Source organism: Orbicella faveolata, unplaced genomic scaffold, assembly GCF_042242905.1.
Source record: "Orbicella faveolata isolate gen_17 unplaced genomic scaffold, um_ofav_v1 contig_35, whole genome shotgun sequence".
Taxonomy (NCBI): Eukaryota; Metazoa; Cnidaria; class Anthozoa; order Scleractinia; family Merulinidae; genus Orbicella; species Orbicella faveolata.
In genome coordinates this window covers 20938769-20961166 of record NW_028301564.1, presented here as the reverse complement: position 1 = coordinate 20961166, position 22398 = coordinate 20938769, and the positions used below count along the sequence as shown (strand labels likewise).

At 40.9% G+C, this 22398-nt stretch overlaps 1 protein-coding gene across 1 annotated transcript in view; it reads right to left on the bottom strand.

Moving 5' to 3' along the window:
• Positions 1 to 22398, bottom strand: part of LOC110064063 (cytoplasmic dynein 2 heavy chain 1-like) — a 57542-nt gene that overhangs the window by 29824 nt on the left and 5320 nt on the right. The window contains exons 7-33 of the mRNA XM_089273201.1: positions 21911 to 22106; positions 21250 to 21507; positions 20515 to 20613; positions 19244 to 19383; positions 18562 to 18912; positions 17644 to 17887; positions 17057 to 17206; positions 16356 to 16558; positions 15526 to 15681; positions 14820 to 14931; positions 14133 to 14303; positions 13430 to 13588; positions 12921 to 13144; positions 12115 to 12247; positions 11303 to 11533; positions 10434 to 10559; positions 9350 to 9647; positions 7931 to 8169; positions 7109 to 7291; positions 5416 to 5639; positions 4392 to 4501; positions 3915 to 4123; positions 3401 to 3577; positions 2587 to 2882; positions 1203 to 1488; positions 409 to 507; positions 16 to 179 (exon numbers count right to left, since the gene is read on the bottom strand). Coding sequence (XP_089129327.1) covers positions 16 to 179; positions 409 to 507; positions 1203 to 1488; positions 2587 to 2882; positions 3401 to 3577; positions 3915 to 4123; positions 4392 to 4501; positions 5416 to 5639; positions 7109 to 7291; positions 7931 to 8169; positions 9350 to 9647; positions 10434 to 10559; positions 11303 to 11533; positions 12115 to 12247; positions 12921 to 13144; positions 13430 to 13588; positions 14133 to 14303; positions 14820 to 14931; positions 15526 to 15681; positions 16356 to 16558; positions 17057 to 17206; positions 17644 to 17887; positions 18562 to 18912; positions 19244 to 19383; positions 20515 to 20613; positions 21250 to 21507; positions 21911 to 22106 — 5238 coding nt within the window. The remainder of the gene's footprint in view (positions 1 to 15; positions 180 to 408; positions 508 to 1202; positions 1489 to 2586; positions 2883 to 3400; positions 3578 to 3914; positions 4124 to 4391; positions 4502 to 5415; positions 5640 to 7108; positions 7292 to 7930; positions 8170 to 9349; positions 9648 to 10433; positions 10560 to 11302; positions 11534 to 12114; positions 12248 to 12920; positions 13145 to 13429; positions 13589 to 14132; positions 14304 to 14819; positions 14932 to 15525; positions 15682 to 16355; positions 16559 to 17056; positions 17207 to 17643; positions 17888 to 18561; positions 18913 to 19243; positions 19384 to 20514; positions 20614 to 21249; positions 21508 to 21910; positions 22107 to 22398) is intronic.

Here is a 22398-nt window from a genome sequence, read left to right as displayed (position 1 = left end):
ATGTGCAAGACTTACTCTTTGCCGCACCCCTCTGGACCGACCAACAGGAAAGGCTTTTTATGGTCTGGATGAAGCCAAGGAGAAAACATGTCCAGGCCTCTCTTGATGTCAGCGGTCTGAATCACGGGCAAGAGGCCTGTGGACAAGTTCAGGTCATGTACGCCGAGCGAGTCTGGTACCTGGCGTAACAAAACAATGGTCAAAAGATGCAAAATCCTTAAAAACAACAACAACAGCAACAACTTGTTGTCTTCTACACGACATTCAAGAAGGTCTATATTACTATTCTCGGTCATTTCCAAAAATCGCTACGTGCATAAAAGACAATAATTATGGAGAATGCGGTATTTCTTCAACCCCTCCCTTGTTTATGCCTGAGGATAACAGCTCCTTAATTGACTGACTCACCTCCAGTTGGTATGAAGCCAGCCGTCCTCTGTCGCTGTCATAGTAGGTATCCAAAAGCCTCTTCTGATCTGGTGGCATCTCGTGAGTCCAGTGAAACACCTTAGAGAATAACATGACAACATGGTAGCTTTTATCAGTCAGTGTAATGTTTCAGGCAAAATCTCATTTTTAAAGCAGTGTTTCGAAACACTACGCGTAATGGATCAAGGAAGCTATGAATCTTTCACTGGGGAAAATGTAGCCTGTTCCAGGCTCTCGGTCAGTGGGGACGATCAAAAACGCGAGCGGGCGACGAGCGTGATCAGCAACGAGCGGGATCCGGCCGGGAGAGAAAGGACCCCGCTCGTCGCCCGCCGCTTTTTCGATCGTCCCCACTGACCGAGAGCCTGGAACAGGCTCGGGAAAATGTATCCTAAATTGGAACACAGAAAAAGAACGTGCACATTTGACAGGAGCTTGTTGTTGAGGATTGAAGGCAGTCATTTGGTGCTTAATCTTAGTAAAAGGGACGAGTGTTTTGTGCGTTGGGTAAGCTGGTTTTCACTGAACAAACAACACACATCAGTCACGGACAAAAGAAATCCAACTCATCTATATCAATCCGTGCTTCTGTGCTTGCGACAATTTGCCTCTTTCCCAATCTTTAATCTTTTCTAATCTCTTGAAAAAAGTCAGGTGTTTATGCCCGGAAACGGGAGGGGATTCTCTAACATATTTGCGTGAATTATGCCTTAGGAGTTGTGCCAAGAAATGCCCCACCCCATCAACGGACTTCAACCTAAGCACAAAGTTACCTCCTTTGCAAACGCAGTCTTGGCTGTGGGAGACAAGTTAGCTCCCAGTCCTCGGATCAAACAGCAGGCGAACTCGGCTTTGACCTTGACCCCATGCATGTGTGACAGACCATTCATGACCACGCCCACTAGACTCGTCTCCACGACAAACTCGTTCTGTTTTAGTACCCAGTCCAGCGCCTTGTAGAAGTGATCCTCTAAAAATGTCTCCAACATGCGTCGATCCTCCTCGGGTTGGCTCTGAAGCCAGGATTTGACAAGAGCTTTCACGTCCGTGTCTTCGTCACTGAAAGGAAAAATTTTGTCGTTTATTTCAAACTCAAATAGTTGCTGTTTGAGATGTCATGTCATCAAATTTTGGTTTTGAGCTTTGAAGATCATTCCATGCAAAGTTCGTGCGTAGAAATCTAGCAACCAAAGAAAATGGAAAAGGGAGGTACTTCTCCCTATAATATGAGAAAACCAGCAAAAGAATACGGGGTTGCTCAAGATGTGTCAGCTGAGTTATGGCCCTCAGTGGATGATTTGTCGGATTTGTAATATGATGTTCTCGCTATAGTTAAAGTTATAGAGCGTTGCCAGCAAGCCAGGCAAATTTATCGGAAGAAATAAGGGGAAAGTTCGGCATGAGAAAAGAGTTCAACTCCCATAGGATTGGTTTGGGACACCAACGTGGCCGGCGTTTCATTGTTTTGGGACCCCAATATGGCTGCCGTGAGGACATGTACAAAACAAAATCTACTGAGGCTCATTTAAGTTTCTCAATGCAATCGTTACGTTATGTCTTCGAGCGAGTGTGTTTCATAATTTATTACCACGAGAGAATGAACCTCGTACATGGAGCTTCCACTATGTTTATGTATTGTTTAAGAAAAATATATAGACAAGTTACTGAAAAGCTCCCCGTTTTGTGTCGAGTAATTCACCAAACCATATTTGTCATTCTCTCGATCGGTTAAACAATGGTTTTCACTTATGAAAATTAATCGCTCTTTTAAGTTTTTACGGCAGGTCGTAATAATTTAAAGTCATATCCCTTAGTCATTTATAGGTAAAGTCTGCACACGAGCCAAGTGGCTCATCACGCCGGTGCCTATCTCCGGTTTCAATTCTGTAGCATGAAGCGACTAGGAGTATTTCTACCCCTCTCCCCCACCCCCTAGATTGGAAGTTAGTCCATCGCAGGGTTACCCCCAGCATTAAAATCACCGTACCCATTTATACACCTGGGTGGAGAGAGGCACTGTGAGAGTAAAGTGTCTTGCCCAAGAACACAACACAATGTCCCCGCCAGGGCTCGAACCCGAACCGCTCGATCTTGAATCGAGGCCACCGCGCCTCCCTGTTAGCCATATATATAGGAAACAAATTACTTTTGCCTTACCTAAGAAATATCATACCCATGCGTGAAATAGTGGCAGGCGAGGCACAGCTCAGGTCGTGTGACTCAAACAGGAAGTTAACATTAGGACCAAACTGTATCCTTTCACCGGAGGGCATGGTCAGCAGTCTGTTGTCATCAAGGACAGAGTTGAGAGACTCGATCCACTCGGGATCAATGTCGCCATCGCAGACGATCCACGATTGGACATCGATTGGTTCACGAACAACTTGACGAGCTGCGTTCGTTAAAACTCCGTCCGACCACTCACGAGTGTCCATGTCAATTTGTCCCAGTAGCTAATGAATAAATGAGAGCTAACGTAAGTGAAGCGGTGGGATGAGCAAAACAACGATGGGACTAAATACGCCTGGGGGTGGTACAGGAGGGTGTCCTAAATTTTCGCACCAAAATATATATTGCGCTCAACATTACTCATGCGCACACCAAAGCCTAATGTTTAGAAAGACAAATTCGACCGCCGCAAAGAAAGGCAGTTGTACGGCTACATTTTCCTTTGCTGAAAGGCTTCCGTTAATGAGAAAAGTGAACTACATCCAGCAGACCAAAGGTTTATAACTGTTACGCGTTATGTTGCAGAGACTGGATTCACATAAAAACTAGAGCGCAATGTTTTAGAAGTACAAGACGATTCCACTTCTGCAAAATCGTGCGCAACATTTCGGAGGTGGAAACATGTTGCATATTAGTCCAAAGCACGAATTGTTTGGATCAAGGCACGAATTAAACGTTTGTTTAGAGCTTAAAGAAGATTCACGCCATTTGAAGAAAACTGACACCGTAATAAAACACTAACCTGAGTTCGTGGCATAGCCTTTGGGTTCATTGTGTAGTGTTTCACTGTCTGGCCCACTTTACCAAGGGCCAGCCGCAGCAACTTCCAGATGGTGCTTTTACCTGAGCCCGAGGGACCAATCACCACAACGCCCATCCGTTGACGAAGCTGTTCATAGAGCTCAAGGGCCTTCTTTACCTGATTAAAATAAGACAAAATTTTGAAGCCACACCCTCGATAATGGTACAAAGGAGCTTTGTACATGTCAGACGGTCTTGGAATCTTCATCTACGTTAAACAAACATCGAAACATTTTATTGAAACACTGACCCATAAACCATTCATCACAGGCTGTTCTTTTAAGCAATCTGGGAGTGTCTTGGTGTGCCATAGATTTCTTAGAAAATCAAATTAGAAAGTAAACTAGGAAAACTTGTGTCAGACTATTGATAAAGAATTTACTTTGTGTCCATTTATTCATAAACAAATTTTCGTAAACTAATTGTTTGAAGTGGCTCTATAGAGTAATACTTACCTGAGTCTCCATGACCATAAGGTTGGATTCCTGAGCAGAACTTCTCAAAGCGTCCGCCAATTCAGCATACTCAACACCTTTGAAGTCCACACCTGGGAATATGTCTCGGACGAGCGCGTCAAACCTCTTGGAGTCTGCAAAGGTCAGTTTGGACAGCGTGTTCACACGCAGAGCTTGAACGACTAGGCGAGCTTCCACTTTAGCGTTTACTGAAACAAAACAAATTGAATTAAAATAAGAATCAATGCAGCTACTGAAGAAGACAACGTTTATCTACGAAATAAGTTTTTGAACATGTTTTACTATTGGTATGTAAGGAGATTTGGCTCATTTTTGCAAACCTTTGAGATTCAAACTGAACCTCTATCAGACTATTCAGTCGGTTTCACCATTTTGATATTTAGAAGGGAATTAAGAACTTGATCTTTCCCATTAGAGTTTCAAGGCTTACGCGTTGAAGGATTGCATTTCATTTACCTTGTCCGTTGGTTTGTTTGTGAGCTTGTAACAAGTTTCCACAGCTTCTCAACACTGTCTTGAGTGCACGCAGACCCCAGTCATAATGCTGCTGCTGAGACAAAAGTTCCCTGAAAAGACGAAAGTCATGAAACTTTCATTAGCTAACACGCTACTGTCAAAACATGAAACACACTGTATCAAGTCAGATCGAATTCGTTCCATGACGCCAATCACATGAGAAGAGTTACATTCTCATGCAAAAACTCTATTTTAATATTCCATGTCCCAAGACCAAGACACTAAAGAAGTCCATTACCTGTATTGGAGCCAAACTTTGGAAAAACTTTGACAATGAAGTCAGAAATATTGACTCACTTGACACTTTTAGAAGAACAATTAGGAACATGCCACGTGAATTTTACAGTTTTTAAATACAGACTCGCTAGCTTTTAAATCTTTTTTATTGTTTCATAAGTTTGTATTTTGTCGCATTATTTCTGTAATCAATAGTTCTCTTCTTTGTAGACACCTTTTAGATAGTCTTTTAGCTAGTTTTTAATTTTTAGACACGATCACATCAGCGCTGCTGTTATATCTTTATCGTGTATAAATGAATGCTTTACGTTAACTTACCGTACTTAAGCATCCTCTCTTAATTTTATGATAACTGCACAAATTCTCGCGCGCTCATTGGCTAATTTTCGTTGTCTAAAAGCGGACAGTCACATTAATTTATAATTGAAGCGACGCGTCAAAGACCGGACCGAGATCAGACAATTTGACAATTTGTTATCGTAAAAACACAAATTGACGTCAGTCTTTCATGCGTCTGTCCTGTTATTAACAATGAATTTCGTCATAACGACAAAATCCATGATCAATAACAGGACAGACGCATGAAAAATTGACGTCAATTTGTTAATTGGTTGATAAACGAAGCGATTGGCGCTGTGATTTGTTCCATTTTAACTTTATTATCGTGGTTATCAAATGCTTATACTGAATATAGAGAATACTGAAAGCTACCGTGTAATAGTCTTACTTTGATAAGTTAAAGATGGCTACCAGCTTTCTGCCCAAGCTCTTGGCTTCTTTTAACCCCTCAGAGAACATGATGACCTCAGCAATCAGTTCGTTGTCAGGACGGGACATGGCCACTGGACGGAACAGTTGCTTCAGGTTATCTGGGAGCTTTTGACGTCCCCCATAACCTTTACCCGCAGGGTTCAGAGTAATGAAGATCCCCGAGTTAGGATCTAAATCAACCTAAGATAACGAAACCACAAGTTACAATCAGACTTAATATGGCACAATTTATTTGCATTATCGGCTTGGAAATGCATGGTTAGGGATTTAACTGCTCAAAATAGTTTAAGCCGTTTTCTGATACATGTTTAAGCGCGATACTACGCTTCGACAACAAACTCTACTGTAGAAGTTAGCTATATCTAAATGTACTTTGAGTACCAAGTGCAAAAGTTCAGTAAAACTGCCAGCTTAATCCCCAGTTACTAAAAGGGACTTTTCCCCTCAGCTGCAAAATAATAAAAAATTCATTATTCCATAACTGACAGTCTTAGTTCGATATCCAAAAAAATCTGTCAAGTGGCCAGGGTTTGTGGGGTTGATCTATCACTTGAGCAAGTTACACTTCTGGACTTGTCAGTTCACTTTGTAGGTAGAAGATGGAAAGCCAATAGAAATGGCCTCATGGGTTAGCTGCAACCCTAGGCAAAACTAGTTCAGACAGATTGAAAATTGAAAAATCTTTATTTTCCTGTTGCCATGTGATAACAGCTTTTTGGGCCGCTTAAGTTGTTATCCTTGTTACAACCATCCAGAGGGAAACACGCTTGCAGCGACGGAGTTTGTCAGACTCCTAGAGGACTCGAGATCTATTACAGCAAAACAATCCAACGGGAAGACAGAGAATACACAGTTACTTGGGTCCAACAGTAGAGTTTAATCCAGTAACGTACACAGAACGTAATCAATACGGGATAGTGGTATCCGGCGTCCCACCACCGGGGCCGTAACCGAAGAACAATTTATAAAACACCTGTATATATGCTAGGCTCTAAACAAATGATCTAATATTTCGTTTGGTAATCCTAAACCCCTATTGGCTGCCAATGAGCTCATTGTTGTTCTAGGCTATTCCATCATAAGCAGTCAGCCATTCTGCTCGTTGATATTGACTACTTACAACTTCAGGTAGTTCTCACTACAAGGCGTTACACGATAATACATGATAGACAGGTGGTTACCATGGTTATTGGACTTTCACTTAACTGCTAACTGTTGGCTTTTTTATGGTTATGAATATCGGCAAATTCTCCCCTCACAGCAAGACTAAGTTCCAAAACGTCTTAAAATGGATGGGAATTATCCCCCTTATCGTTTTTCAGTTTTTTTTTTTTGAATAACAAAGAATTGCATCTGTTGATTTTCAGACCAAAACAACATTGGATGCGGTAGGGTAGGGGGTGACTTTGCTGTGGTATGATTACATCGTAGTGTAGCCTTATGCTCCACTCACAGGAGCGAAGAGGATGAGTGAGAGAGTGATTACAACGTAATATCGCGGGCAGATAAAACATTGATAAAACTGTCCCAACCGTTTTGTCCAGGGTTGTAGCAGATATTAGCTCCAAACGGAGCCAATGTACGTTTTTTCTGCCGTGTTAAACCTCTTAGTTTCACGCAAATCCAATCTGTATAAAATGAATGTGTACCTGTCTTCCAAGCAGCTCAGTTGAAGGCAGCTTGCTCTTGAGTGCAGCCTGTATGGTCTGTATCTGCATGGACACGGCAGACAGTACAGCTTCCTCCAAACGATTGAACTCATCAAAACAACCCCACGCCCCACACTTCACCAGACCAATGAAGATGCGACCCATGGACTTGACATCAATACCCTGAAAATACCAGCTCATGATTAACAACAACAAAAACAACAACATCAACAACAGCAGCAACAACAACAAAAACAACAAGAAAGATCATCGACTAGAAGAGTTGCCATCTACAGACTTTCCGGAGTAGTATTTTTGCAAGAAAAAGATCTGAGCATTGTTTAGCCAAATAGTTGCCCAGTTAGGTGTATAGTGATGGTAACTGTGAACCTCATCTCTGAATAGAGCAACTAGCGATCAAGCAACGCTTTCAGTTTGTGCCTACTTTTTCCGTTAGTTGTTTTCAAATGTTACTCATTAATCAAGACATCATAATCCTTCTGTTCAAAAAAGGCAAACAAACGGACAGACTAAGACAGTTATCATGGAGGGATTAACATGTTACATATCAACTCTTCAATTCAAATGACGGCTATTACCTTAATTTACACCTCTGGTTTCAGTGTCTAATCAGAAGCTTTTTAAAAAGCTTTGTCTCCAAAATGTCTCTAAGATGTTCGAGATGTTTGTTCATAAATTAAACTCGAAAACGGAGGTGATTGTTGTAAGAAATGAGAGAGCAAAGTCACGAATGTGACTCTTGACACTTTTGTACTCCAAATCGACTTTAACATCACTTGTGACATATGTTTTCATCCTCACCTCATCACAGTTGAACACAAGAACTTGTCTGCCAAACAAGCCGCCGAGTGCTTTGACTGATTCTGTCTTTCCTGTGCCAGCAGGCCCGTACGGGTTTCCACCAAGACCCATGTGCATGCCCTGGGTCAAAGTTAGGTAGCATTTGTCCGTGAGAGGAGTGTGCACCAGTTTAGCAGCATTGCCTTGGTATTCGTACGTGTAGTGGAATTCCGCATCACACATTCGGATCAAACAAATTTCTGTAAAAGAAAACAAGTATTTGTAGTTCTCCTTTGAAATACATGACAGTGTAACTCGCCATACGAAATCTAAATGGAAATGAACGAAATATATAGAAATGTACACTTAAACAATACCAGATGTCTCCAAACACAAAACAGACATCATTAACAAATGCACCATGGCAAAGAATCTACATGGCACGGTAAGAACAGAACAAACCTCAAACTCTGACTCACTTTAAAGACCACTAGAACAAAGGAAATGCATCGCCCATCTATTTTACTCTATGCTTATCTTATTGTACCATGTGAGCGTATTTTGTAACCGTTTGTTGCTATTTTCTTGTGTGTTTATTCACTTGAGTTTACAAACAGCAATTAGAATATTGAAATTTGCATGGTGTAAGGAAGTGGAATAATTGTTTTGAAAAAAAAATCCATCAAATATTTTCGCTCGCGCGCGATTGGTCTAAACGCGTCACGTGACTGAATATTCCCCAGCTCGAATTGGGGAATATGCGAGTGCTACAACCCATCAAATATTTTCGCTCGCGCGCAATTGGTCTAAACACGTCACGTGACCGAATATTCGCCAGCTAAAACTGGGGAATATCAGAGAATATTCCCCACTTTGCAAAATTGTGCGTGTTGCGAAAAAGATTTGAAGGGTAAACGCAATAGCCTCCATTTGGCGCGAAAATAGGCTCGGATATTTGTCCTTGGACATAATCTGTTCCTCAAAGCTCACAGTTTTACTTGACCTACGCTCTAGGAAAACTGTTCGCTTCTCGGAACAGATAATGTCCACGGACAAATCTCCGAGCTTATTTTCGCGCCAAATGGAGGCTATTGTTTACAAATTCCCCAATTTTCAAAACCGCGCCTGTTGCGAAAAACATTTGTAGGCTAATAAACACAATAGCCTCCATTTTGCGCGAAAATATGCTCGGATATTTGTCCTTGGACATAATCTGTTCCTCAAAGCTCACAGTTTTTCCTTGAGCTAGGCTCTCGGAAAACTGTTCGCTTCTCGGAACAGATAATGTCCAAGGACAATTATCCGAGCCTATTTCCGCGCCAAATGGAGGCCATTGTTTATATAACATAGCCACTGCAGTATGCCGTTGTAGTTTTGTCTAGCGTGTAAGTCTACGCAGTATAGTGTACGAGAAGTAACAGAATAAATCACACGAATTACGTTTCTGCATGTAATATCGGAGTTGTTTCTGCCACATCCACTCATCAAGAGACTTGATGTCGTGTTTGATCAACTGCTGTACCACATCAATGGAATGAATTGTGTCCAGGATCAGTGCTTTCAGCTTGAGCTCTAGGACATGCGATTCAGAGTCAGATGAACCTCCTCCACTGATCTCTGTGTTCGTGTACGATTCAAGCTGGGATTCCATCTCGATCTGGAATTCTTGGAGAGTGTTGCTTTTGATGGCAGCCTCGCAGCGGTCTGTAAATTGGATTTGTTCGGCAAGGCAAAGGATCTATACAGAGAACAGTAAATAATGATAATTCGTTATAAAATGCCTAAAAATCCCGCATTAGCAATTTAGCACATTACGCCTTAGACGATGTAGTAGAAACTTATAAATAGAGAAAGTGCAAGTCCGGTATAAGCTTACTAAGAGGTAAAATCGAAACTTCTGACGAAACGGTTGTGCTGCGTCGACGTGCAAGTAAACGTAGCGAACTTAACTTACCTCAATACAATCACCTTTTCTTGATAGTGATAAACAAAAGACTATGATCATAGTCTCCTGAGGTAAATTAATCACATTGGCAGATTTCTAAAGCTGACATGTCGAGCTGGTTTAGCCCTTTTGGTGCAGGTCCAAAGCTGGAAACGTCAGTTTTCAGAATTTGTTACGATGGGTAATCTACTTTTTCAGTCAAAAACACTGTTTATCAGCTCAACCGCTTTATAACTTCACCGGCGATTACCAAAACTCACTTTATTTAACGTTACTAGTACGCAAGTCTAAGTAGCTCAAAACATGACGATTTCATTTTCTAGTCGGTATTGAACAAGTCATAGGAAACCATCTGGTAATGAAAAATTCTACTTAACACAATAGAGAGGATCGCGAAATTGGATTTCTATAAGCACGTAGACAAACAGGTCTTCAACACGGTTTTTATATTAATTTAGAGTGCAACTTTCAGGCCAAGCAAACTGGTGAAAAAAGACAACTTCGTGCAACATTTCTGTTAGTAACAGGCGTGGAAGGCTTACCAACTACAATAAAAGTGAATCAAATTGAAATGACTACCTGTGAAGGAAACTTGGAGGGATCCACTCCGCCTCCAGATCCTCCTTTCTTACTCGCATTCAGACAATCAACCAGCAGTTGTTTCAGGGTGTCTTTCATTTCATTGGCAAGATCACCGAGCCAGACCTGTCAAATGTACAGTGAAAAGTGCAATGAGCTGTCACGTGCAAACTAAAGAGCATGTTCATTTCTTGAAGGAGTCTAATAGGCCATATTCGTATTCTCGGTATTGGACTGGAACTAGCTTGCAACTGAGGCTGATGCAGAGAGTCTTTTCAAATGCAAATGGTATTGATCTCTGCTTAATGATATTCTCCGCATGAGCCTCCATTGCAAGCTAGTTCCAGTCTAATACCGAGAATACGAATATGGCCTATAAGAGGGTCAGGGAGGTTCGACTGTATTTACAACTCCGTTTTTGGGGAAAAAAGTTGAAAAAAATTGATTAAATGGAAGAAAGAGCACGAGATTTGAGCACAAATCTCTAGAAAGGTCAGCAGCTGTTTAGTGAGAAAGATTGGACGACAAAACCATCCACTTGAAAGAAGTGTATGTAAAAAAAAACAGTTTTTGTCCGCCTTCTGATCGCATGTAAGGACTGTCACATGGTTGTTTATGTCTTGGAACCCTCTTTGGCTCAAAATTTCGCTCGAGACCGCGAAAATGCCACGAAATTTCGTGATTTAATTTTCGCTCCTGCGAAACTCCGCGAAAGTTTGAAGAAGCGGCTACCTCGAATTTCCGAATCGAATTTCGTCGAACTCTCATTTTGTACTTATTCACAGCCTTCCGTAAGTTCGAGGACAAAGCACGAAAGTCATCGAGCTTCGTTTGCATTACTGTCACACAACTACAGCAGTAACACTAACCTCCACCTCAGGTGTAATAGTCACCGGCCTCTTAAGAGGAACCACTTCTCCGTCCAGAGACTTCATAGCCACGATGGTCTTACATCCTTCATCAAAAGCAACGTTATGAATTCCAGCAAAGAGTTTCTTCAAGTGTGACTGGATCACCAGTGGATTGGTGGCTTGGCCAAGGATTTCCAGCAAGTCATCGTCACCGATAAAGTAGAACCGCGGGAAAAGGGCGCGCTTTTCCTGTTAAGTTGATAATTTTCAGTAGTATGTTTTGAACGCTCTTTAAATCTATGTCACTCCTTGATAATAATTCCAGTTCAATTGAATCCTTTGTTTTAAACTAGAACGAGTTTATGAATTAATTAATTTTTGAAAAATGAAGAACTACACTGAAAACGTTTTAGCAAGGGCCACACCATTGTTGGCAGAAACATTAAACAAGGGAGATAAATAGTGTCTCGACCTTTTCTGTTTTTCTTTCAGGGTATCTCTTAGATTTTGAAGGTGACTTCTGCTCAGGTTGTTGAAATGCCAGACAAAAACAACAGTTTCTTTTTAATTTTCCTCACGTTTGGTAGAAACACTTTCTTCCTTTGATGATTAATGAGCCAAAATGTGGAGAGGCGTTCCATATTATTTGTTTCTACACAACATAAAACAACCAAGTTAACGCAAAAAGAAGTTTCAGACTTGCATACCATCTGAAACTTTTGACAACCTATAAGAGGATTTGACAAGGCTGGTACCTTTTCCACTGATTATCTTTATTGCAGGCTAATCAACAAGCAAAGAGGAGCATGTAGCACGGTCAGAACACCTACCTCCAAGAACTCGTTAAGAGATTTCTGACATCTCTGCAGCTGATCCAGAAGAGTCACTAGAGTATTCCTGATGCCTGACTGAGCAACAAGTGACAATACTCTGTTGTCATTGGTAACGTCCTGCATGATGGCCCTGTAAAGCAAACAATACACTTTGGATCTCATTTAGATTCTATCCCATTTGGAGGTAGTTTTGTATTACGAAATAATAAATAATAAATGAAAAATAGATAACTTTATTTGAGTGTCAAATGTATTTATCACAGTTGTGCTAAATAATTTTGGACACTGTAAATAAATAAAAAAATATTTCAACAATTACACCATGTTAATCTAAAATTATCTCTTTAATTCTCACACTTTCACGCTTTGCTTCATTCTGTTGTTACTACTTATCACAATTAGCATTTTCTGCTCATTATAAATTCAGCTTCCATCGCTTTGCACTTGGATTAACCGAGGATGACAGAAGTTTCTGTCGAAACAAGTTTTACAAACTCAAACGTTTTGTCGCTTTCTTAAAATTCTTGACTTGTCTGCTACTATCAAGACCCTTTAGAACATAAATTATTTAGAATCCCAACTGGTGGGAGGCTGACCAGTTGGCTATTTACAGAACGCGGTCGAGGAGTTGAACTCGGGACTACCGAGAACAAATCCAGATAGCGGTAGGGTGGAGAATTTGAACCAGGCACTTCAAGATTTCACCTCCAGCGCCCTACACCACTCGGCCACGCCGCCTCCCCGCACCTTAAATGAATCTATATACACGAACCACTTCAACGTTCCACAAAACAGAAACAAACCTGAAATCATCATCCACTCTTTTGAACCTTCCTTGCTCCCTGGGCAGAGCCCCTCGACCAAAGATGGGCTCCAGATAGACCCACTTTCTCTGGATTTGGTTCAGGTTGTGAAGGTACTCATCTAGATCAGCCAAACGAGTCTCCCATAGGGATGCCTTGTCTTCAAACCCTTTATAGTACGGGGAATCCTTCAATGACTGCAACAGGCATTGGTTATCGCCCACCTGGAGAAGGAACAAGACAAAATGTCATCTACCGTACCTATTGTAAGAAAAACTCTTCCTTATGATCAAAATTAACTAAGGACAAAACAAGTGCTTCCTTCGATGAGCACTACTAAAACGACAAATCAACAGTTATGCATGTATGTGAAACAGTGATTATTCAAAAATTTCAGTGAGCAAAGGTACACGTATGTCGTTTCACTAAAACATCAATAAAAAGGCAATTAGTTAAAGTAAAACTATGCATAGTGACAGTGCAAAATATGTAGGTTTGTTTTTCTGTACCTGATTGACAAGATCTTTCCAGTCCTTGATGATGGATAACTCTTTGTTATGTGAATCCACGTATGACGTCAGAGAGAACACAGCACCTGCGCCCCACAGCTCTAACTCTCTGAGAGCCTCCCTGATTGACACTTCGCCTTGAGCTCGACTGTTTAGCTCCTGTGAAAAGATTTCGGAAACAGCTAGCATGTACATGACGATTCTCAGTGATTCTGATATTGGTTTTCCATTTTTATGATCTAACACCTTTGGTGGACTTAGAATTCTGTATTTGCCGATTACAATCTGCCACATGTGTTCATTTGTTACACTGGAGTAAATTTGAACTTTTACTCAGTTTAAAACATCGTCTAAATTATTACGTGAACTGATCAAACGGCCCCTCCAATTCCAAAGAAAGACTAAGTCCTGTAAAAGAACCTTGCTTTCCTGTTACTAATTTGAAAACTGAAGAAAACAAATGGACATGAATTTGGTTCAGTTTTCAAAGATGAGCTCACGGAAATGAAAGAAAACTAGACGGTGTTATTTCTTTCAGGTTGTGGTGTAAGATATATGAAACTAGAAAAGTTTTTAGATGTTACTCTGGATTTTGCTGCTTTTTATTTGCATAAAAAATCTCCTAGTTGGTACAGTACTACAGGTTCTGAGGCTTATTAGGGGATCAAGTTATTCCTTAGATTTTGGACTGGGTTAGCCTAACCTTCAGCGCATCCGCATGTGCAATGATCTGATCAGCACTCTCCATCACATCTCCAAACGTCAGTTTCTCCAGGATGGTGCCTCGGGGCATCTTCAGAAGCCTGAAGAGTTCCAGCCAGTGGTCTGGAGACAACGCTTCCCCACGAACATACTTCAAAAGCGGAACAATGTTCTAAAACAGCAGGGAAGAAAAACAACAACTTAATTCTACGAATACGAAGTATATGACACAAGTCTTATCCTATAACAGGCCTTGACGAGTACAGCCAATGAAAACGCTGGTAAGTTGTACATAGCATATTAGGCAGAATTTCACGGGTCGTACTTCATTTTGTTTTTTTGCCTGCATTTTTCCAAACGAGTCGGCAAAAAGAATCAGAGGTTTGACGTTCAAACACAATGCATTTAGGATGTGGTCGAGGCAATCTCGGATCGTCTTAGAAGTCTTCAGCATGGTTTGTGAATAATTGTTAATCTTCGGAAATATTCACCGAGAAGCGATCAAATCACCTTTGGATAATATTGGAAAATCTTCGCAAAGAAGAAGGAAATCTTCGGAAATAGTTGGGAAATCTTCGGATAATGTTCTCTTGCCGTTGCAAATCATCTGAAACAGGCACGTATCAGACGAAAGTCCTGTAACTGACGTTATGAGGTGAAGCATCGTATAAATGGAGACTGATTTTACCTTGTACTTATCCACGTCTTTCTGTAGTCTCACGGTCATGCTGGTTGGCTCCTTTGCTCTGAGTTTCTCTGACCAGGCTGTCAAGAAGTCATCAAAGCGATAGAGATGGCCTCTGCGATGAAGTAAAGCAACAATGATTAGAAATGCTATTAATACAGTAGCCTGAACTCTGATCCGACGTGATTGATTTAAAAAATTGTTCATGGGGCAAAGAAAATCGTTCAATACGTAAAATCTGCGACACTTCAAGTTCAGTGGCATGGCATACATACCACATTTCTTTCTAATTCTTTGGTGAAGTTTTAACTCTGAGCAAATTTATAGTTCAAGTGATAGAGAACCGGCAGAAAGTAGCAACCTCGTCATGTAGGTTGAAGCTTTTGCACAAGGAAACACACTGTACAAAATTGATTTACACAATTAACCATATTCTTATTCTCATTATTGTACTTGAGCTAGTTGGTCACTGAGACTAATGCGCGGATTCTTTTCAAATGCAAATGACTTTGATCTCTTTTTAATGATATTTCCCCGCAAGAGCCTCCATTCCAAGCTAGTTCCAGTCCAATTACGAGAATACGAATATGGCCTATCACCCATTCCTGCATGAAGGAAGAAAAAACAAAAAAACAGAGAGGCTTGGCGACACGGCTGGCCTTGATTTCATTGAGGAACATAACTTAAGATTCCTAGCGACACAATATACCTGAATGATATCCAGTCCTCCTTCGCCAGCTCATCCAGTCCATTGCTAAACTCTTCGTACAGTCCCCACATTATTTCATGATTAGAGATGTCCGCTTTAAGTTCTTCAGCTGATGTGAACTGTGGTTCGGCAACACCAAAATGTTGGCATTCAAAGCTGATGGGAAAAAGGAAACTTGTTTGGTGAACTTCTCAGGCTACATGGTTATAACGTTTTAGGAAAAATACCGCTTGAGACTAACACATGGATAATTAATATAGCATTATTAAGGATGGGTGTTCCAGTGGCTTCAGGATTCATTTATATTAGGAGCTACATCACAGTTAGCGCAATCTTGAAAAGTGAAGGCTAAATTTTTCAAGTTCATCATTTGCAATCTGTGTTGATCTGCTCCATCTTAAACCATCCTTGTTCCTTTATGTTTTATTATTATCTCTTTGGTTTTTTTCTATTTTAATAAGCTACTATTTTCAAGTTTCCTTCAATTTAAAGTAATTTTGTACGTGGCCAAAATAACTCAAAGTATCGTGACTGAGCTCCGTTAAAGTTGAAGTTTAAATTTTAACTTTACGCGAAATCTGATGTAGAACTTGGCTCTAATGCTCGGCTGCCTGCAATGATGATAGGCTAAGGCGTATATCAACTACGCAAACTTAAGGAGTGATTGTAATCAACAGCGGTGACTTTTTTAGTCAATGAGGATGGCAACTCCAGGCTCTCAACCGATGTGGGAGAGTTAAAAAATAAAATACTTAATAACAGCTAATGCAACTACGAAGAGTCGGCTGTCGGTCTAAGGTCTGGTAGAGACCGTCAGCCAGCTTTCTTACATAAGCTTCTTCATATTTTCCTCCAGCTCAGCAAACTCTGCTCTCCTTTCATTGATGGAATTGACTGCTGCGAGGCACGACTGTTTATCGTTGTACTCATCTATGTCACGAGGCTTCAGCTGGTGCCATCGAGCACTAAATTTATCAAGTTCCTGTTGGAAGGCCTGTACTCTTGATTCTACATTGCTCTTCATCACTTCAACCTGTCAAAAGCATTGACGCACGTTTATTAGCAACAATATCGAATGGCCCCTAAAAATACTACTGCAGATCTACACAATCAACCCTGTGAATAAAACAGTCATGACTTTCTTTGCTGTAAAACATTATTTCCTAGATTTACAACTTACAGACCGCCAACCTCTTTCCTGGAACAGACCAACGACTATTCTACTGGCCTTGTAACTACAAATTGTATGCATCGACCAATGCACTGAAATTCTACCACATCTATGGCATAGATCATAATCTATTCTTACTCAAACATTTTGCACATGGACTGTAAGACTGCAGACCTAATGATTCACTCAAACTGGGGTAGAACAATGTGCTCTTGTGACGCAGAAACAACTTGTTAGGCTTTTACCGACGACAAATTGTCCGTTAAGAATAGAGGTACCCAAACCAAGAACTACAGCGTGTGAACACCTCATGCCATTCAGATTAAGATTCAATCTTGTTTGGCCCGGGGCTTTACCCACCTGTTCTTTAACCATCAGTTCATGACTCTCCATCATCATTTCAAACTTGTCCCATCTCGCCTGCAGCTGACCGATCTGTTCAACGCCTCCACCAGCAACTGAACGCAACAGCTTGTTCTTAGACTCAGCTTTGTCAAACAGTGGGTGAACCTGTAAATAGCAACATGGGTTATAAACAGTTTTTTTTTCCTCAGGCAAAAGGCACAGCATACCTTGAAACAGTTGGAAAGGAAAGCTTCTAACAAACGGAATCGATGCTCTTCACTTCGAGGAAAGCTTAATATAAGATACGACTACAGCAAATGAGCTCAGATGGTGAATAACTAGTTTTGTCATATTAGAGCTGACAATAACTCTTACCCAATCATATTAACTGTATATGTTTAGTTGCATTACATACACAAGTAAAACAAGTGTAGAAAAGAGACATTTATGGTTTCACATGGGAATGATCAGTTTACTTTTACAATTTTACGCTATGTCTGACTCAGGATTGTCTGACTGCAAGCCAGCTGTGTCATGCTTAACAGGTAACTGTTATGAGGTTAAGTAAGGAGTTTTTCACATAGCTAGACACAATCACATGCCTGTAATTTCTCTGTTGCAAGCTCGGCATGCTTAGCATTTGCCTCTCCTATCTCTTCCACGCTCTGTGGCCTGGTGGAGAGAGCGTCGGAGGCAGACGTCAGGAAGGTGTCAATAGTCTGCACTTCATTTGTAATGGAGCGTCGCAAGGAGGTCAACAGAGCATCAAACAACTGCTGAATATGATCATCAATTGTTGACTTCACAGGCGAAGTTGAAACACTGATGCAGTCAACCTTGATGTTACTGTCAGAAAAAATAATAAAATCAGCAAAAATTACTGCGCATATTTTGTAATTAATTATTTTTGTGACAAAAGAAATAGGCCATTTTCGCATTCTCGGTATTGGACTGGAACATATCATTAAGCAGAGATCAATACCATTTGCATTTGAAAAGACTCTCTGTATTAGCCTCAGTTGCAAGCTAGTTCCAGTCCACGCCGGCTTTGCGTTTATATTTAATATAACGAAGCTTTTTGGAAAACGATGTCGTTAAGATAGCCATGTGATTTCCCTGACCGAGTCTTCCTCACATATAAATTCAAAATGACTTGTGACTGTTCCGTTTTCAAATTTCCCCGGCGTAGTGCGTACTGCGGACGGGGCTTACGTTTTGTTGTCTATTAAGTTGATTGAGTGGGTAAAATCCAACAATAGTGAAAGAAAAAAATAGCCCTCTTACAGACAGGTTTCAAATTTTCTTTTTAAACAGAAGAACCATGAAGGAAAGAATTCTACCTGACATTCTTGAGGCTTAAAAAAGTACCAATCAGCAATCAATAATCTACGACTAAACAGCCCTTGCTGTAAACACAAACTCTGTTACTTATAGAACAATAAGCCAAATAACCCAACGAAACAATGATATTGCAATTTGTCAGTAGTTGCGCAATCATAATCAAAAGAAATTCGACCTACAGAGGTAATTTTTCAGCTTCCCTTCCTTTAGCCTTCAATGCTTTGAAGTTTCTCTCCCAGTCTGGGACAGCTTGCAAGTGAGTCTCGATAACTTTCTCCAGATCCACCGTCCCCAACACCACCCAGTCCTTAAACTGACCCTGTACTTCCACAAGGCGTTTGAAGAGATCCTCCGCTTTCTTGTACACTGTTGTAAATCCTGCGGAATTTTGATCGATCATGATTGGGTAGATGCTGTTGTCTTCACCAACTCCACGAAAATGATTTGGAATGGAAATAAACTTTCTCATTTCTCTGTAGTACTTGGCGCGGATCTCTTCCAATGGAGGACGGAACTGCAGCTTCTGCTGCCTATAGAAACATAAGAAGACAATTTCCTTTAGCTCAAATCATTTCCTTCTCTTCACGCACTGCTACGTCTTTCTTAGAACTGTGCAAGTTCTTTTCGGCCTTGTTTTATTCGAAACATAACCGAATGAAACAATGTGACCTAAGCATGTTGGGTTACATTGTAGTTGGGTTGGCTGAGATTTTTCCTACTGTAGTAGACTAGGAAACGCTCAAGCTGACTACATTTTGTCATCGATAAAAATAAAAAAAGACCGATTTCCGATAGAGTATGCACGAACTTCAAACTTCGTTGTTTCTAGACGGCAGGTAATTAAATCTTATATTACTGTACCTGAAGACCAGTTCAACTTTAATCTCTGGCAGATTCTCATTGAGGGCTTCCAGTCCCATCTGATACTGATGTTCCAACGCCTTGTAAAGCTGACGGTCCCAGTGCATCTTCCAGGTCTTCATGTTGTCGGCTTTAAACCCCTTTTAACAGAGATGTAGGGTGGAGTTAATGCACATTAGATAAAAAGAACATTCATGTATGATCAAATAACAGCAGTCTTGGGAACATGTTCAGTACAAGTGCAAAAACACCGTAATTGTACAAGAGGCGCAAACTTGTCTGCTGAGGTCTGTTACATGACATGTCTCTAGGGTCTGTGTACGGCCGTGACCCCCCAAGTAAATAGCCATTGGTATCCCCTCGTGGGTGGTGTCTGTTAGTACATGTAAATGATTGACACACTGTATAGTTTCTGGTTCTCCACAGTCACACTTGCCCATTGAAAACTGCCATGGTGAGTTGGGTTCCCTCGTTAAACATTAATAATATTAGTCCCTGACGGTCAATCGAGACTGTTGATTTGAACTTCCAGCCTACATGGGGATGTTTTGGCACATGACTTGGTCCATCCAAGCTCACTTGGCAAAGAGATTTCTGCTATATTCACTTAAGAAAGATCCTGTGACGGCTTCAAAAGCTTGTGATAACTAAAATCATTGACTGTGCTTCAGTACCTCATTTCTTGTTGTGTCTACTACAAAGTCGGGAAACAATATCTTTACTTGATTATTATCATTAGCACAGGTCCTGCACAGGCTTAGCACATGATGGCATCCTGACTGCCTTACCTTGCCAAACAGTCAGACCAAGCATGGACTTATAATTATATGAGCCAATATTCAGCCACCAAGGGTTGCATGGATCAAATGTTTGATGCCCATTAATGAGGCTCCATTAGGGGACGGGGGGCGGAGGGGGGCGGGGGGGGTCTGAGTATCCCACATCTTGTTAATTTTTGGCCTAAATATCCTGTATTCCGTTCATTCCAATTGCGAAAATTAACGATTTTCCTACTTTACATCCCAATTTGTCTAAATATCCCATGTCTCATTTCTTACCTGAATATCACATATCCCGAAAACCCCTAATACTGGCAAACAAACTGCTACCAGCAAACTGACAAAATGTAGCTGAGAAACAAACCCAAGTTGTAAAGTTACATTTACTTTGAATTGCATAGCAATGGCATTATGGAAACCAACTATTGCAGCTTCGGTCTTCAGAGCCCTTGTGGCTGATCACCCAGTAAAACCACTTACAAAAGAATGTACCTGCTGAGTAAGAGAAGTCATCATCTCCCTCAGAGACACAAGAGCTTCTTTCCAACGAGGTTGCTGTCTTAGCAGATCAACACTCATTAGGTTCACAACCTGTGACGAGGAAAAGAACACATACATGTAATTATGCACTGTGAATTTACCACCATCGACAACATCAACATCCCAAACGTACATGTAAATGTATCATGTACATCAAGTGTTGCATGTATACTAAAGGTAGCATATGTGTCGACTTCTTTCCACGTTCACCAGTCCTTACAAAATGTTTTGTTTTAGTATAAATTTACTAGGGCATTCTATCACAAATGCCGTTCTCTGATTGGCTATGCCACTCACAATCCATTTTGTTGTAGATAGTGAATAGCCTAGCAGTGTGTGCTTGTTAACAAATTGGCAGCAGCTTCTTTACGTTTTCAGTGTCTGTGAAGATAAAGTTTTGAATGACTAGTAGATTTATACAATGTACTACGTATAAGATAATTAGATTATTCCTCTTGGTTTCTATCTGTGTAGTCAAAAAGGGTGCAGCCCAAGTTACACATAACTATCATACATATAGAAATCGACAGGGAAAAATCTGATTGTTGAATAGAAGTAGTAGTAGGCAGCAAGGGTCAGGATCCCTTGCCTGTAAGAGATGTACAGTGTAAGCATCAGGTAATCAACTGTAGGTGGCAAAATCACTGGCTACCTGCACTAGCCTCTGTTATCTAACAAGTATCGTACTTTGTCACTGATGTTATAGTGGCACTTGCGTAACCTCCTGTTCTCTGACGTAAGCTTGTCAGCTGCAGCCTGCAGTTTGTCAATGTAGGCTTCCAGTTCAAGAGGGTTGTCCCATGTCACCTGAGTCTTTCCCCCACTCTCTTTGGATCCAGTCTTGGGGTTCTTCACTAGACGTTCAAAGCCAAGTGCAGAGTCTAACATCATGGACTGCTGACTTGGAATCATCTGCTGGTCAATTGTGTTGTAGAAATGTGCAACCTGCAAAAGCAAGCGAGACATTGAGAACTTGAAAATCATAGTTATGTACACTACTTTCCAGAGATTGACAATTTTAAGGAAACCATTGGATTTTCACGCCCAATTTCCAAAACAACAAGGGCCAAAGGCACAAGGTTCTAAAGGGGTCCAGGGGCATACTCTCCCAGGAAATGTTTATTTGGTTTTTAACTCCCAGGAGTCGTCTTTTGGGAGTTTTTGAGTCATTCTAAAACATCTGACCAATTTATGTTAAACAGTGGAAACCAGTATGGATCAATTCCTTTATTTAAGTGCCAGTCAAGAATGCATACATGTATATTGTGGCTGAGGGCCTCTTCTAATTGGGGACACTTATAATTGGGGACCCATTGAAATCATAAATTAAAACAATGTTGTACTTCACCTGTTTCAAGATCATTCCATGTCTGTAGAATTTGCTTGCTGTACTTGCTGTCTGCTGTATCTTGGCAGGAACAGCAAATCCCAGAGCTGAAAGCTGTCTGACTTCCCTCATGAGTGTTACAAGCCTGTCTCCATAGTGGACTCTTAACTTGCCATCCCTTTGGTCCAGATCCATCAAGCGGCCACTGGTCTGCAAGCTTCAAGGAAACATGAGAAATTTCTGAAATCAGTGGTCTTTGGATGCATTTGAGGCATTCAACAGAAGTCGACCCAGAGGCAGAGAGGCTGGGCAACTTGTATTGGCTTCAGGAAAAATTTTTAAAATGCAGAACTAATAAATTGTACAATCTACACAGTTAGATGTAGCTAAGTGCATTACTGACCTGTATAATTACATGTACATTCGTCTAATCATACTGTAGGTACATACCGTACATGTACATGTATGGATGTTAGGGGTGTAACGATTCAGATTCCTTGCAATTCAAT